Source organism: Dendropsophus ebraccatus, chromosome 4 (assembly GCF_027789765.1).
Source record: "Dendropsophus ebraccatus isolate aDenEbr1 chromosome 4, aDenEbr1.pat, whole genome shotgun sequence".
Classification (NCBI taxonomy): domain Eukaryota; kingdom Metazoa; phylum Chordata; class Amphibia; order Anura; family Hylidae; genus Dendropsophus; species Dendropsophus ebraccatus.
In genome coordinates, this window is record NC_091457.1 from 48731139 (window position 1) to 48749236 (window position 18098).

General features: G+C 41.6%; 1 protein-coding gene across 1 annotated transcript in view; it reads right to left on the reverse strand.

Annotated features, from left to right (window-relative positions):
- The window catches only part of LGR4 (leucine rich repeat containing G protein-coupled receptor 4), a 74698-nt gene that overhangs the window by 27592 nt on the left and 29008 nt on the right, over positions 1 to 18098 (reverse strand). Inside the window, exons 2-3 of the mRNA XM_069965772.1 lie at positions 16438 to 16509; positions 685 to 756 (exon numbers count right to left, since the gene is read on the reverse strand). Of these exons, the coding sequence (XP_069821873.1) occupies positions 685 to 756; positions 16438 to 16509 (144 nt within the window). The remainder of the gene's footprint in view (positions 1 to 684; positions 757 to 16437; positions 16510 to 18098) is intronic.

Consider the following 18098-nt stretch of genomic DNA (forward strand, 5'->3'; position numbering starts at 1 on the left):
ATAACATCATGGAACACTACATGATATGATTTTTATATTGGAATTGATGGAAAGAAAAACTATGATTTAAGAGACAAAGATCTGAAGCCAAAGCCAGAAACGATAAGCTGTAAACAGAGATCAGGACATAAAGGAAAGCCTGAGATTTCTCCTCTATTTAAATCCATTCCTGGCTTTGGCTTCAAATCTTTGGCAGATAATCTTTCTGTGTAAATGGACCCTAAATTACAGTTCCCCTGGATGAAAAAAAAAAAACAAAAAAACACACAGGTGCCTTCTTCCCAAAACAGTGCCACGCCTCTCTACAGGTTCTATTTGGTATTGCAGCTCAGCCCTATTTACTTCCAAGGAGCCAAGCCAAAGTAGATGCAACCAGGGGTGGTCCTGTCTTTGGAGGAAAGAAGTCATTTTGCCCTAATCTCTCTCTTTCTTGGAAGACCAAGCACATGCTCCCACACCAAACAGAGAAATAGATATCTTTATATAGATTACTAATGTCCGAGGATAGCAACCATTACCACCCAGAAGTACTAATATTAGACGTCATCTGTAAACAGGGGGTGGGCAGTGTCACAGGAGGACAAGCGATTTCCCCTGGGTCTATGAGGGTTAAAGGGAAAGGCTTGCTGTGCTGACAGAGCAGGGCAAGCATGTAATTACTAACAAAACTGCACAATTACTTACAGAACTTTGAGTTCTCTCAGGCCAGACAAGGCCATGGGATGGATGAAAGAGAGGTCATTGCCCGCCAGCCGCCTGGAAGAAAAATTGCAATAATAATTGAGACTGAGAGGGAAAAAAATAGATAAAGTGAGAATTTATTAAAAATATTCTAATAATGAGTTCAAAGAATAAAAAAAGAAATCTGGAGCCATTGTTAATTGATTGAGAAGAACATTTTACTTGTTATATCACAACAGTAAATGGCAATAAGAGACACACTGTACAATAATGAGACCTGGAGAGTGCCCAGTGAGGATGTCTCGTACATCAGACAGGGACTCGGCCAGCCTTTTCCTGTAATCCTGCCAGTGCTCGGTCATAATGGGACAAACTGTGACCTAGTTTAGCGGCTGTATCTAAAAGGGGGTCATTTTTATTCATTTTCCATTAAATAAAAAAAAAATCCTAAATCCACACAGACTGCCACTCAGCTCTCCTGTAAGGGCATGTCCACGTGCGCAGGTCCGATGCAGAAAATGGTCAGCGATTTGGCACCAAAACAAAATCAGATTTGGTCTTGCATGCAGATTTCAATGCTGCAAAGCCTGTGGCACCTTTGCCTCAAGATCTGCATTACAAAAGAATCTACAGATCTTTGTAACCTAAACTACAGGCAAAATGAAACTTTAACAGACTCCCCTGCTCCTACATGTGCACATATCCTAAGGCTGCATTCATAAATGGCATTTTGGATGGTTTTGCCACAATTTTACGCCAAATTTGTGGTAAACGGCACCATTTTACTGCAGTTTACAGCTGAATAGCCAGAAAAATGTGGCAAAAACACTGTGTGAACGCAGCCTAAAGTATTTTTTTTAAACTTGACATTTCCTAATGGTGCGTTTACACAGATTTATCTGACAGATTTTGGAAGCCAAAGCCAGGAATGGATTTAAAAGGAGAAATCTCAGTCCTTCCTTTATGACCTGTTCTCTGTTTATAGTCTGTTCCTGGCTTTGGCTTCAGATAATGTTTGTGTAAACGCACCATTAGGATGGGCCATAAATCACCATCAGGTGCCAACAATCTACTATTTGGCATATCTGTGGCACCCAGAAGAACACAGGGAATGAAGCCAGAAGCCCAGTCTACACACAGTGTAGTGGCTGGGCTACTGCAGGGTCAGCTCTCACCAAGCAGTAACCAAACATGTCCACGGTTCTGCTGAATGGCTGACCAGATTTCATATTAACGGATTCTCTTGAGGACAGGTCTCTTTTGACATTAAAAATTATATTAAACTACAGTAGTGTTCCCCCCCCCCCCCCCGAAGATTGCTTTTCTGAAACCACCTTAAGGGTATGTTCACACTGAGCAAATACGGAGAGACGCCGCGGAATCCTGCAGTGCTCAGTGTCCCGATGTGAATGAAAGCGCACGCTAACTCCACTGCCGCTGCTCTCCGCTCATAAAAGTGACATGTCTCTCATAGACAGGCTATGGCACACTGAGACAGGCAGGATTCCACCTGTTCTACTCAGTGTGAACATACCCTTAGGATTAATTTATGTTGTTTTGTTGTGGTTTGTGATAGCATACACAAAGAAAAACAAAAAAGAGCCACACATGGCTCTTGATGTAGAAACCATGGTCTGTTTGTTTTTAAATATAGTAAAATGTATTTTTTGAGATTCAGGGGGACACATTACAGGTGACTAGATAGGACAATGACTATGGCCACTTTCTTCCAGAGACAGCCCCACTCTGGTCTCCAGCTTGGGGGAGGTTTGCTGCTCAGTTCCATTGAAGTGAATGGAGCTTAAAAGGGTTATCCAGCGCTACAAAAACATGGCCACTTTTCCCCCTACTGTTGTCTCCAGTTCAGGTGCAGTTTGCAATTAAGCTCCATTTACTTCAAAGGAACTGGAGTTTCAAAACCCCACCCAAACTGGAGACAACAGTCGGGGGAAAGTGGCCATGTTTTTGTAGCGCTGGATAACCCCTTTAAATGTGTTAAGTGGTATTGGGTACCTAGAAACTATCTATAAATCCATTAAGTTCCATTAGACTATGTACACACACAGGGTTGGACTGGCCCACCAGAGCACCAGAGAATCCTCCGATGGGCCCACAGCTTTAGAACCTGCACTAACACTGACTAACATGTCATTTCTCACAGGTTCTTTATTGGTGGACCCCCAGAATAATTTCCTCTGGTGGGCCCCAGATATCCCAGTCAGACACTGCACATAGGATTTTGGTACTCATTTTGGTCAATATTCAGATTGTTTTCCAATTTTTCCACTTCTAGCTTTTACTCTCGTCATGTTGAATATACTCTGGCAATTTGGCTCTTGTCGCTCAGATCCTTTGACTTGCTGTCTAATATATCCCACCCTCTCACATGTGTCATTGCTCTACATCACCCGTTATGACTGAAAGTGAAAACTAAAAAATCCTACACAAAAAATAATCCGATTTTTGCAATTTTGATGCATCCACATTCATCGAATCCATTCAAATGTGTTCTGGGGGCAGATATTCATCAGCGGGAATAAAAGTATTCTGCTCTGTATGGTAGGGTTGCTTATAGTCTCGAACTGATGTCAGGGCACATCTATTCTACAGATCCTGGCAATCTATGAAGATCAACAAACAAACTAATCTCTTCTAGATGTGCATTTCTCTGCACAACGTCCTTCCTCCTGGCTTGTTTTCTTCTGCTCGGTCTACTTCCCGATAAACATTTTCTGTGTGGTCCAACCTTTGCTTGCACCATGGCTTAAATATCACAAGCCCTTTCCTGAATGCAGAATCAGACAAGTGCTAAAATGTGGCACACCTAGTAATCCCAGCCACCAGGCTGCCAACACCAGATCGCTTTACACGGTAAGCTGAGCACAAGCTGAATAGTTCCTTTTCCTGAGAAAAGAGGGGGGGCTCCCAGGGTCCGTCTCAGCCCGGCTCTTCACAATTTACATGGCTATTAAAGAGGGGATGTGCTCATAATTGCCAACTAATTGCTCCTACATCGGTTTAACAGCAATGTCCTTCTATCTACAGGAAAGCAAACTGGACAAGTGCACAGATTGCCTGATCACGACCAATACCAGTCTATATTAGGTAGATACGCAAGATAAAGGTTCCCCTAAATGCCATTTGACTTGTTATAAATGTTCCTCAAGTCGGTACGATTACGATATGTAACATGTATAACTTATTTTATATGATTACTTTTTAAAAAATTTAAACCATTTTTTAAAAATACATGTTCCTTAAAATCGCTTTATTCCCATGCTTATAGCACTTTTATCCTTTGGTCTATGGGGCTGTGTGAGGTGTCATTTTTTGCGCCATGATCTGTACTATCGGTACCTTGATTGCACATATGCAACTGATCGCTTTTTATTACAATTTTTTTAGATTTGATGAGCAATTTTGCACTTTGGAATTGTTTTGCACTTACGCCATTTACCTTGCGAGATCAGAAATGAAATAAAATAGTTTAGGCGATTATGCATGCGGCAATACAAAACATGTTTATTTATTTATTTTCGTTTATAAAATGGGAAGGGGGGGGTGATTTAAACTTATTAGGCGAGGGTTTTTTTTTTTTTACACACATATACTTGAAGCCCCCCAGGGGGACTTCTAGTATTGCCACACTGATCTCTCATAGAGATCTATGCAGTATAGTAATACTGCATAGATCGATGAGATTCACAATTAAAAATTTACAATGAAATCTACACTTTGGTATGTTCACACACGGAAGTCATTCTGCACCAAAACAAATCAGTGTATATACACAATCAGTTGCAGATCTGACGGTGTGAATATACCCTTAATGTAAGGTTGGGGATTCTCTGCAGATGAGCAGTAAAACCCTTAAAGGGGTTGTCCACCCAAAATGTTTCTTTCAAATCAGTTGCTGCCTGAAAGTAACAGTGATTTGTAATTTACTTCTATTAAAAAAATCTTCAGTATTCCAGTACTTATCAGCTGCTGTGGGTTGCAGGAAGTGGTGTATTCTCTCGAGTCTGGCATAGTGCTGTTGCATGTTGATGTTGCCATGAATGGAAGTAAAGGCAGTCTTCTCGCTGCTTCACAACATACAGATTTACCCAATGTCACCATTTGATGGTGAAGAGAAACATGCTGATATCAAGAGCCATTGCGTGACTTTAGGTCTAGCTGAACTGCCTACCTCAAGGCAACTCCTGTTTATTCAGCCTGCTAAACCAACTAACAGAGAAGAGCAATTCACCCAGCATCCGCTTTTCCTCACTTTGGCAATCTTCCAGGAAACAGGATACAACTGGCCGAGTAAGCGAAAGGTTTTTCTAACATGCCTGCCAAATATTCGTGGGCCGTTGACGGACTTACTGCTTAGAAGGGTCAAGAACCTCATAATTAGAGGCGGGGAGGGGATGTGCACTATTAGCACTAGACACAAGCTCTTCAGATGATATAAATAATGCCTTCAGGATTGAGGAAGCGGAAGATGAGACATTTCTTCGCCTGCAGGCTGCAGTTTGTGTTTTCTTTTTTTTTTTTAATGACATATTAAACCTTTAACATCAAGACATTACCTGCAAGCTCATATCCGTAGCATGCGGATTAGCTCATGGATAATACCCAATTTGGGGGCAATTATATAGGTGGGCTGATTTTCACAAGAATTCAGTGTACACTTAAAACACTTAAAGTAAAAAAATTATATATATCATTTTTTACTTTATACACACATAATTTTGTGTATATATATATATATATATATATATATATATATATATATATATATATATATATACATACATACACACACACACACACTTTGGGGGGCACTATATCATATGGGGTCTGTAAGTCTTTGGGGCTATATTAAATTGGGGCTGCTGGACAGGGGGCAATATCATATGCTGGACAGGGGGTTGGCTATACTATTTGGAGACTGCTGGAGAGGGAGGTTAAACTATAATAGTGGGGTGTATAATATACGGAGACCTGATTGTGGGGTGTGTAATATACTGGGACCTGATAGTATGGTGTATAATAAACTGGGGACCTGATAGTGGGTGTATATTATACAGGGGACCTGACACAGGGGTGTGTAATGCTCCCTTTGTATTGTTCTGACTGTAAAATTCTGAAAAAAAAGACATGACAAACCACACCCACACACAGACCACACCCACAATAGGCCACAACTCTTGTTGTCAACGCTAAAGTGTGCCTGGAAAAGTGTTTCAAATGTTGGCAACCATGCTCGCAGCGGCTTATGTACGAGAACAAAACAATTGGTCTTCAGATGAAATCAGTGGGTTTGGCCAACATGTCACGACCAAGACCTTGAATAAAAACACCCCCCACCCCACAAATTAAATATCTTCAATTGTTCAATGTCTAGAGCTCTAATGGAAGCTTAGGTGTCTCCATGGTAACAGGCTATAAACTGTAGTCCTGTTTTGCAGGCATAATATTCCCTACTTCCTGTTACATACTAATGGTAGGTACAGAGATTAACGCAATTCAAGCCAATTGTTCGCCACTGAACAAGTTGGATCCAGCCCTAGGGGGCCGGGAAAACATGGATACAGCCTGTGGCATGCTCATCTCTAGCGAGTTATAGTAAGGGGACAGGTTTAGGAGCAGCGACTGCAGCATCTAACTGCACAGTGTCTGTTACCAGGCTTTTGCTTCACAGCTGCATCAGAGCAATGAAAATCATTGGCTGTGTGGACGGACCTTTAAAAAAAAATCACACTTTAAAATCACTTTAAAGGTTGATAATAATTAGTAACCCAAACTGTTCTTTTCATATCTAGGAGGCTCATTACATATATTACTCTGGGCTGAGCTGTAGCCCGGCTGTAATAAAACACTTAAGTGTCGACATCATTTTGCAGCTACCCAGCTGAATAATTTGCTGAACTATGAATGGGGATTAGCAAAACTGTGGCTGTGGTTTTAGGTTTCGGGAAGAAATATCTAACACCATTTTTTGGCTGTTACAGTTACAGCGGAAGAGAAGGGGTCCACTCAATATTTCTAAAATAGATAAGGCAGCAAAAGAAAAGGTTAACGCAAACAACAAAAGAACGGATCCCAGAAGTGTTGCACACAGGGTGGGGGCACTTATGCTCCATGCGCTGCATTTACAACAATTTATGCCAACTAGTCGGGGGGTTAGGAGAGGTCAGTCTTTTCAATTTACCCAAAGTATCTACAGGTAAATTGACACAGTGGGTGGGAAACCCCAAGCAAAAAAACAACATGTACTATATTTGGGCAAAATTCATATAGACCTACACCCATGTTTACCAGTTTAGTCTGCATGGGTGTTACACTAAACTGAACTCAATGCACCATAGGAATCTAGCAGAACTATCGGGGATTGGTGTATATGTAGGCCATCTAACATTTCTCACAATTTGCAACAAATGTATTATACCACAATTTAAATAACCTTGGTGCATCATGTGACAACTTTAACCTCTTAAGGACGGAGCCAATTTTCGTTTTTCAGTTTTCATTTTTCCTCTGTGTTTAAAAGGCCATAGCACTTGTCTTTTTTCACCTAGAGACCCACACGAGCCCTTATTTTTTTGCGTGACTAATTGTACTTTGCAAAAAAATTATATGCGTGGTGAAATTTAAAAAAAGAAACGCAATTCTTTTTCTTTGGGTTTTTCATTTTTAGGCAGTTTGTCCTATGGAAAAACTGACAAGTTACACATGTTCCTCAAATCGGTACAATTAAAACAATGTGCAACTTGCATAACTTTTATATTATTTGATGGCTTTAAAAAAAAAAAAAAAAAAAAAACCTTCTACAGAAAGAAAAATGTTCCTTAAAAATTGCTCTATTCCCAGGCTTATAGCGCTATTATCCTTTGGTCTATGGGGCTGATAGAGCTGTCATTTTTTTGTGCCATTATGTGTTCTTTCTATCTGTACCTTGATTGCATATATGTGACTTTTTGATCGCTTTTCATTACAAGGTTTATGGTCTTGATGTGACCAAAAATGCACAATTTTTGCACTTTGGCGGGTCTTTGCGCCATTCACTGTGCGAGATTAGGAATTAATAGTTTGCGCGATTATGCACGCGGCCATACCAAACATGTTTATTTATGAAATGGGAAAAGGGGGGTGATTCAGACTTTTAAGGGAGGTTTTTTTTTTAATTATTAATGAAGACACCACTAGACACCAGGGATGGGCTGCATTTAAAGACAGTTAGATGCAGCTGTCATGTTTGACAGCTGCATCTAACCATCTTAATTAGCGGGAGCGGCGATCGGCCTGCTCCCGCTAATAGCCAAGGTCCCAAGCTGCAGATAGCAGCCGGGATTGCGGCAGTTCAGAGCGGGGTCACGGTGCGGCCCCCCTCTGAACTCCTCTTCTGGACATATGCCGTACATCATTTGCCATTTTACATCAGTCGAACCCTGTGGAGAGGGGAGGCGGGAGATTAGTCGCCAGCACAGAACAAAGGATTACACAGCGGGACCTGTGTGAAAGCCGGTATTCAGAGGGCAGAGAGGTCAGTGCTAACTTCAGAGGGAATAGCCCGGTGATTTAGCTGTAAATTAAATCTTTTTCGTCCTGTTTTGGTGCCTTTTCTCCCTCCGCCCCTCCCTTCTCCATAAGAGAACCATGGAGACAGGAGGGAAAGCTTTAAACTGCTTTTTCATTATAAAAACACATTTTTCGGCTAATAAACCCAATTACAAAGTTTCTTAAAAATAGTCTTTATTATAGATTTCTGCAAAAAAAAACTTTTTGGGCAGCTTTTTAACTGGCCAACATAGTGCAAACTTTTATTGGGTCCTAGGTTCAAGACTTCACTGTACGTTCCACAGGTTCCTATAAAAAAAGGCCAATAGGCGCATTGGTTTCCTATGAACAAGGACCGAGAATGAATGTTTGAATAGCAGATAGAGAAACTAGGGACAGAGACTGGCGATATATTGAGAGACATGCAATGTGGAGTTACACTGTCGTGCAAAAAAAACCGACACCACTCAAGCAATGCTAAACCTGTTCTCTATGCGGTAATCCCTGTTAAGTAGCCCCACCTTATTTTGTGCTCCAAGATGGAAAGCATTAAGAGAACATGACATGTAGGCACCTGGCAGGTAAGGAGTAAAGATCGGTTTAGTGTGCAGGAAAAACACAAGTTGAAGGTGTAAAGCGTAGGAGCATGTAATAAGTACACACTTGTACTTATGTTGGGCAGAAATAGCTGTGCACATATTGCGAAATGCAAGGCAAATATTGCAGGCACCATCATAACACCTCGTAGGTTGAGAGAACCTGACCTGACTGCATTAACACCTTCCCTGTCAGAGTGCGGAGCTACTCAGCCCAGAGATCAGGACTTGTGAAGTATTGGGATACCCTGTATAGATTTCACATGCAGGAACTCTACCAAGGTTTAGCATTTCAGCCTCTGTGCTTCTTTATAGTACTGTACATTCTGGATCTCAAAGAGGAAGCATGATAACGCCATGTACTCCATACGGTCAACATGCAAGAAGAGCTCATGAGATCTATCCATGACAGTATCCCAAATAAAAGGATTGGTTCCCCATGAGCTAAAACTTTCAGCAGGAGCCTGAAAAAGCACTAAAAGGCCCTATTACACACAGACTTCTGTCAGATCAATGAAGCCAAAGCCAGGAACAGACTATAAGGGCCCTATTCCACGGGACGATTATCGTTAACGATAAACGTTCTCAAACTACCGCTTTGCGAGCATCTTGAGATCTTGTGCATAAATCAACGGAGCGATGGTCGTTAATTCTAGTCATTTTTTGCGTTGGTTTTGACCTCGTTGATCGTTCGCTTCACAGCAATTCCACAGAACGATGAACAACAGATTATCGTTCAAGTAGGTGGGGCGAGCCCATTTTTTCCCTCGTTCTCCGATGGGCAGATTCTTTCGTTATACTCGTACGCAATCAATGAATAAAATGTTCGCAAGCAATAAATGCTATGCGAAAAATGTGTCAAACCATTATATTTAAAGGGGCTACAAAAACATGGCCACTTTTCCCCTCTGTTGTCTCCAGATTGGAACTCACAGTTCCACTGCAAACTACACCTGAACTGGAGACAAGATAATGGGCATGTAGTAGCGCTGGATTAATTTGGATAGGCCAAAAGAACACAAGCAGTGTATGCAGTGTATCCCATTGGAGAAAAAAATACTTTGGGCGAACCTTCTGTTGCGTAGCAAAACCGTTGGAATGTGCATTTTCCCCTTTTTCATACACAATGTATCCCATTGCTCAACTTCGATTTTTAAGAAGGATACTGTGAGTGAGCTTTTTGTGTGATAACTAATTCACGGCAAAAAAAAAAAAAAAACACGGTCGAAATGGCCCTTTCCTTAGTACGCAATTTCTCAAGTCTAGTGCGAAAAATATTACAATAAGAACATTTGGGGAAGACACCCCCACCCAAACCCCTCGTATATTGACACTACCATGCTCTATAAAACTTGCACGCCGCTCGCCGGCACGTAGCACTGGCTGCCGCGGCCTTCACTTCCGGTTGCTGACCACGCGATCAGAAAGGCCCTTTCCTTCGTACGCAATTTTTCGAGTCTAGAGCGAAAAATATTACAATAAAAACCATTCTGAGAAGCCACCCCACCCAAACCCCTCGTATATTGACACAACCATGCTCTATAAAACACGCATACTGCTCGCTGGCACGTGGCGCTGGCTGCCTCTGCATTAGCTTCCGGTTGCTGACCATGCGGTCGAAATAGCCCTTTCCTTCATGCGCAATTTCTTGACAAAGAGAACAGGTCATAAAGGAAAGACTGAGATTTCTCCTCTTTTCAAATTCATTCCTAGCTTTGGCTTCAAGAAACTGTCAAATAACTCAAATTTTTCTGTAAAATTTTTATTTGCTATTGCCGTTAAATCCGTTAATATCAAAACATAATTTATACAGAGTGCTAGTGATGACTAAAAATGTAACCCAGAAATAGAAGCAGAAATGTCATGCCAGGTCGTACAAGAGGGAGAAAAGTGGCCTTGACTAACAAGATATGCTAAAAGCTTAGAGGGCGGAACAACTGTGAAACACATAATTAACGAATGAAAGCATACAAACTATCCTGCATAGATCACTTAACAAGACTTATATACTAAGGAAGCAGAGTCCCCAGCTTATACATCTTACATCTCCAACTCTAGACTTAAACGCCACTATCACTTCCTGGAGACTGCAGCTGAATGGGGCATGCCTGACCCACCTTAGTAGGCTGTAACCAAGCATGCCACTGCAACACACTGCACAAAAAGTGTAAGACACTTGTTTACCCATCAATCTACTTTTATCTAACGTGTATTGCCACCTTAAGGTGGTCTATACACGTTAACTAGTAACTAAGTCAGGGATGGGCAATGAATTTTTCCATGGGGCCACATGAGAAATTGGAATTGTGTTATGTTTCAATGTTTTTTATTGGTTATAAAACAATTGGAATGGATTTAGAGGGCAAAAGTAAAATACTTAAAGGAGAAGTCCCACCAATTTTGAAATCTGCAGGCAGGCAGGGGTGGCTATGAAAATAACAAAGAACTCACCTGTCCCCCTATGCCATGTAGCGCATCTGCCAGGGTCTAGTTTGATGCCACATCACATACCCGGCTCCTGCAGCAACAACGTCTTGGTGAGGCTGAGCGATTGCCCGCTCAGCCAGGCAGTGACTGGGGCGATAGCTGGGAGCAGTGCTACGAGACATGGGCGACATGCTTAACCCCTCACTTTACCCCTGGGCCCTGGCAGCGTCTTAGGGCGGCTTTTGCAGCAAATTTAATAGCTGTGCCCCACCCCTGGTAAGCGGCACTATAAGCATCCTTCACCTGTCCTTATGTTTACCTGGCCTGGTGTGGTCCCCCAGCTTTCGTTCGCTGGGAGAACAAACGCAGACAGAGACCTGTACACAGTGTCAGCAGCACTCTAAAAATGACGTTTTGGGGTGCTTTAAATGCTGTACAGCAGAACTGGGGACGGAATGAACTACAACTCCCTAAGGTCGTCTGACTATCCACTAGACATCAACTGTAGATGTAGTAATACTAAACAGAATATTTCAAAACTCTAAAAAGACCCCAAATATTCCGGACTATCAGAAGATCACTGATGATAGAAGAAGCGCCTCTTTTCTGAATAAATAACCTGCCAAAAGACTAACATTTCTCTATTGTCTGCCCAAGAGACTCATCTGGAAGCAATTTACAGATTTCTGTATCGCTGTATCAGCCAAAACAGACACTCGGACCACCGGGAGTTGTGTGCTGCAGTGCAGGAGGCGCACGTTACGCAATACGCAAGCCGGACACCACAGGGAGGTGGCTGGAAAGCAATGAAAAGCAACTTTAGTGCTTGGCCACATCTCATAAGCCACACCTCACAGAGAGGAGATAAAAAGTACATGTGTGGGGAGCACGGCTTTATTAAGACAAGTTGACAAGCTTGTGTTCACTATCTTACTATGGTCATGACTTATATCGGAATAAAAAAAATTAAAAAAAAAGCATCATCTCCACTTTAAGAGATGATTCTACAAAAACATCTCATCATTCATCTTGTACTGATCCTGATTTAGAGCCCGTATTATATGTCAGAGCTGCATTTACAATGTTTTAGACTTCAGAGCTGAAATCTCCCGGCATGCACAGACATTGATTTCTATGCTGAGAAGTGTTATTAGAGAACTGTGCCAGGTGATAAGTAGAACAGTAATCATGCTGACTGCTCATAGTGACAAGAAGCGGAATTGCAAATGCTCCTCTGTAGTATAGGACTCCATAGTCATCTGTAATATGGAATCTTTGTAGGGTTTCTATTGATCAAAATAACAGGGTATAGCGGAAGGGTGAAAGACCCCATCATAGGGCTCAATGAGGTTTACCCTGCACCAACTGGGATCTGTTATACAAAAGAATCCAGCACCTAGTTACTGGTCCTAATATGAACCAAATATATGACCTGAGCTCCTGCATAGTGACATCCTCCCTCCCTAGGCGGCCGGCGTGTCTCCTATGCAGCTGAGTGCGACGGCCATTGGGAGAGGGAGGAGCAACGTTTAAAGTGTGGATTCCATTCATTATCATGGGAATCCCCGCTCCTGTAACTTTGGTGTTCCCAACTACCTCAAAAACTGTCAGCTGAACTTTGGTATTCGAATAAAATTTCTCCTAAAGTGTTCAACTTCAAACACCAAGGTGTTCAGAAACCAAGGTCTTGCTGTATTCCTCTGCTGCACTAGCCATCTGTGGGGAAATCCAGAGGCAAAGGTCCACATACACTATGCGGTGTCTAGGGCTCTCCCGACCGCCCGACAGATTATATCGGTGGAGATGGGGATTGAGTGTGATGGAAAAATTACTGCTCAACCCCTTTGTTTTTGGAGAGAGAGCCACAGTAAGAGCTGTCTGGCAGTGGCTTCTCCCTCCCCTCTCCAAAGAAAGCACAGGAAAGAATGGCCGTGCCAAATGTTCCAGTGTATGAGGAAGATTGAGGAGATAATATACTTGACGGTTAAATGATTGTTCGGGTTTCAGTTACTGAAGGTGTAAGGCCAACTTAAGTGTTCAATTTTTTCTGCAGTGCCCCCATAGTAGAAAATAAGTTTTCCATTTGCTATAATAGCCTGTGTAATAAAGGACAAACCAAACAAATCTGTCAGATAATCTGTGTGTGTAAAGGCACCCTAAGAAAGGAGGATTCTAAACCTTGTAACATAATATTTGTTTCTTCTCTACGTGCTCAGAGATTTGTTCCTCTAATAGATGTTAATTAAAAATTCCGCCCTCGTCACACCCTTTGTTATGCATGAAAGTGGATTTCTGACTACTGGTTGTGAGGCATTTCCAAACCATCTAACTAGGTCACATCAGTCCAGCTTTCATTAACACCGTCCATGGCAGTGACTGTTCCCGAACGTGAAGGTTTTTGAAAATCTGAGAAGTTTGTGTGTCACTAATTATAAGGCGCTTCTTTATACATCATGTAAATACGGAATAAGCTAATTTTTCATCTCCGTTTGACAGAATGAAGCAACATTCTCATCGGATGAATACAATGACAGGACGGGCTAATTGGAATCAGTTGGAAAAGCAGTCTTGCAAGCCTTTACGTATACACAGCCTAGCGTTTAGAAAACTCCCACCCACTTAGATAGTGTAAACACTAATTAGTTTCACTTTATGCCATTCTGAACACATGTGTACAAATACAAAACAGTCACAACTGGCACAAGGGGCGGTAGGGCTTGGCACATCCGCTTTCCAATACATACAAATACATTTGTATGTAATAGATACTGACTATAAAGTGCAAGCATTTGGTTGCTTCAGTTTTACTATTAGACACATGAAAAGTTTGGATCAGTCGGGGTCTTACTCTAGACAGCAACCCAACAAAAGACCCAGCGAGGAGACGACTGCAGTGCCATGTGCTCCTCTCCCTGCCCTGTCTGTGAGCAGGACAGCTCCATAAACCTGCATAATACGGCCATCCAGGTCACGTGACACAGAGCGGGAGAGAATGCGCTGAAATGGTTCACCCTTATTGGGGTTTTTTTAGGCGTTTTGAAATGCATTGTCCATCTGTGTTTGTTTTTTGTATATGTGATAATGAAGATATTGAGGATTTAATAGATTTGTCATACAGTGAGTCCAAGAAGTATTTGATCCCTTGCTGATTTTCTTTGTTTGCCCACTAATAAAGACACTATCCTTCAGCACTTTTAATGGTAGATATATTGTAACATGGAGAGACAGAATATCAAGAAAAAAATCCAGAATATAATTTTAAAGAATATATTTTAATTAATTTGTATTTCAATGAGGAAAATAAGTATTTGATCCCTCTTGCCAAACACACTCAATACTTAGTGGCAAAGCCTTTGTTTGCAAGCACAGCGGTGAGATGTTTGTTGTAGTTAACCACAAGTTTAGCACACACACCAGGGGGAATTTTGGCCCACTCTTCTTTGCAGATTCTCTCTATATCATGAAGGTTGGTGGGCTGTCGCTTGGCAACTCTGACCTTCAGCTCCCTCCATAGATTTTCGATCGGATTGAGGTCTGGCGACTGGCTGGGCCACTCCATGACCTTAATGTGATTTTTCTTGAGTCAATCCTTTGTTGCCTTTGCTGTATGTTTAGGGTCGTTATCATGTTGGAAGACCCAACCACGGCCCATTTTCAGAACCCTGGCAGAGGGGAGGAGGTTGTCCCTCACGATTGTGCGGTACATGGCTCCATCCATCTTCCCAGTGATGCGGTGAAGTAGCCCTGTACCCTTGGCAGAGAAACACCCCCAAAACATTATGCTTCCACCTCCATGCTTGACAGTGGGCACAGTGTTCTTCGGGTCATAGGCAGCATTTTTCTTCCTCCACACATGGCGGGTGGAGTTGAGGCCAAAAAGTTAAATTTTGGTCTCATCTGATCACAAAACTTTCTCCCATTAACTTGGTTCATCTTTCAAATGATCATTGGCATACTTGAGGCGCGCCTCCACATGTGCTCTCTTCAGCAGGGGTACCTTTCGGGCACTGCAGGATGTGAATCCATTGTTGTGCAAAGTGTTGCCAATTGTTTCCTTGCAAACTGTGGTCCCAGCTGCCTTCAGGTCATTTGCTAACTCCTGCCGAGTGGTCGCAGGACAATTTCTGACTGTTCTTAGCATCATTGCCACCCCACGAGGCGAAATCTTCTTTGGAGCACCGGGCCGAGGTCTGTTGATTGTCATGTTATACTCTTTAAACTTTCTGATAATTGCACCAATAGTTGTTACTTTCACATCCAACACCTTACTAATCTTTTTGTAGCCCATTCCAGCTTTGTGAAGGTCAACAATTCTGACTGAGGTCCTGTGACAGCTCTTTGGTTTTACCCATGTTGGAGACTTGAAATCTGTGTGATCTGTCTGATTCTGTGGACAGTTGTTTTTCACACAAGTGATTAGTGAGAACAGGTGGCTTCAGGTCAGGTAACAAGTTGATTGGGAGTGTCTTAACTGGTCTGTAAAAGCCAGAACTGCTAATGAATACTAAGGGATCAAATACTTATTTCACTCCATGAAATACAAATCAATTAATATATATTCCTTAGATTTATTTTCTGGATTTTCTTTTTAATATTCTGTCTCTCCATGTAAGAATACATCTACCATAAAAAGTATAGAATGATCATGTCTTTATTAGTGGGCAAACAAAGAAAATCAGCAAGGGATCAAATACTTCTTGGACTCACTATGTTTGTGGGTGCGCCATTGTGGTGTTTTTCTGTGTTTTACCGAGTGTCTGGTATATGGAACACAGGCAGCACCCCACCTGTAGATCTATAGCAGCTCCCACCTTTTTGTCTCTTTTGCGCTGAGAGCCTCTGTGATATATCAAAAGTTTTCTTCTATTGACAGGTATGCTTTAAAGGGAACCTGTCACCATGAAAATACTATCTAAGCTATTGGCATCATGTTATATATCAATCTGCTCAGCTCCTTCTGCTCTATATCTTTATTGGAAAAGATTTAACATAACTTTATTGATTGAAAAAGTCCAGTCCATCGAGTGTCACTGCCCACTGGACGCAGTTTAATTGAGAGAGAGATATATGCTCAGTCCCCAGAATGACTTTGGATACATAATACAGTCCAGGTGGGATCCTCACTATACAAGTACGGTTACACAAGTTGAAGTCAAAAGTTCTTGCATTATAAAACATATATACTTACAATTCTACAAGATAAGGCAAGCCTTTAAATGCACCTTCTGGTAACTTTGTGATGTTGTTCATGCTGATATCCCTGAAAATAAAACACAATTGAGTTAGGATCTAGAAGAACATTTTTTTAATGATAGCAAAATATACAAAGATTTATATTCAAGAAAATAAAGAAACCAGCATAACATGCACAATGAGGTAGGTGGTAGAATTGACGGAGATAATGGTCCTATTTCTATCTGTACTTTGATAGCGTCTTTCCTAAAACCATATAATCCCTTTAAAAAGGCCATACGATCCCATTACGGTAATGTGCCGTCCTATATCAGGGAAAGGAGGACATCTATTAAAATGACAGCAGTTAGTAGTGATAATGATATCTGCAGCTGCTATGATCCCGTAGTGGGAAGATAGGCTGTACCTGATGTATGCAAATACATAGGGATAGAGATTCCCACTGTCTGAAGGCAACAGTGTTATGTGCCATGCTATTCTAGCTACCCACAAGTGACAGAACCCTCACTGCAACCTTCAACAAGCACAATTGCAGAAGGGAACACAGCTTTAGTCCTTGGTGAAGTCCTCAATATATTCGTATAGGCCTAACAAATAGGTGAAACCTTGCGTTTCAGGCTTACTATCTTTATAACATCTCTGAATGCTGCATACACTTTTTTTTTTTAAATGTTTTACTTTTATAGAACACAAAGTCTAGATGTTAGCAATCTGTAGACCGTGCAAAAAAAAAAAAAAAAAAAAACATAACAGGGTCAGCTGTGGACAAACATATGTTCCGGATCTTAAATTAGTATCCAGTTATGATTTACAGTTCAAGTAAATATAGGGTTGCCGTATAGAATTTAGTGTTATGAAACCTAAATGTGTCAGTATTTCTGGTTTCCACATAAGCAGCAGAACAGTGCCAAGTCAGGACCTGTGTGATCATTACACTTAGGGCGGCCATGATGTACAACCAAGACCTGGTAAATACTCTTCAGACAGATGCATATCGAATTTAAAGGATTTGTCCAAATGATTTAAAATACTCTCTACAACTTCGTTAGAAGTAAAAAAAACAAACAAACATATAACCCCGTTTTATCTTTGTTGCATCCATTGTCGCCACTCCGATCCTCTGCCAACTATGCTTACATGGTAATTTCAATGACACCCAATAATCACTGAAGCCAATCGCTGTGGTATAGGAGCAAGACGGCACTCGTGGTAGGAAGCAGTCCAAGCAAGTAGTAAAGGAATATCCCGGCCCTCGCCAAGTTCTTAGTTTTCTTTTATTAAAGTGTCACATCATACAGGTACAAATAAGGAGGACGCAGTGTTTCCGCCTGTGGCCTTCATCAGCTGATGAAGGCCGCAGGTCAAAGCTTATTTGTACCTATATGATGTGACACTTTAATAAAAGAAAACTAAGAACTTGGCGAGGGCCGGGATATTCCTTTACTGAAGCCCATTGCTGACCTTCCTAACCTCATACCATCCAACAGCAATTGGATGAAGGAAGAATGGGCACATTGCCATAGGGAATTAAAGAAAGTAGAAATGGACATGGAGTAGTGAAGCTGCACATCAGTGCCAAGTGTGAGAGGGCTAGCAGCTAACAAACCTACGATATCATATACATTGGGGCTGACAAATAATAAAAGACAAATCTGA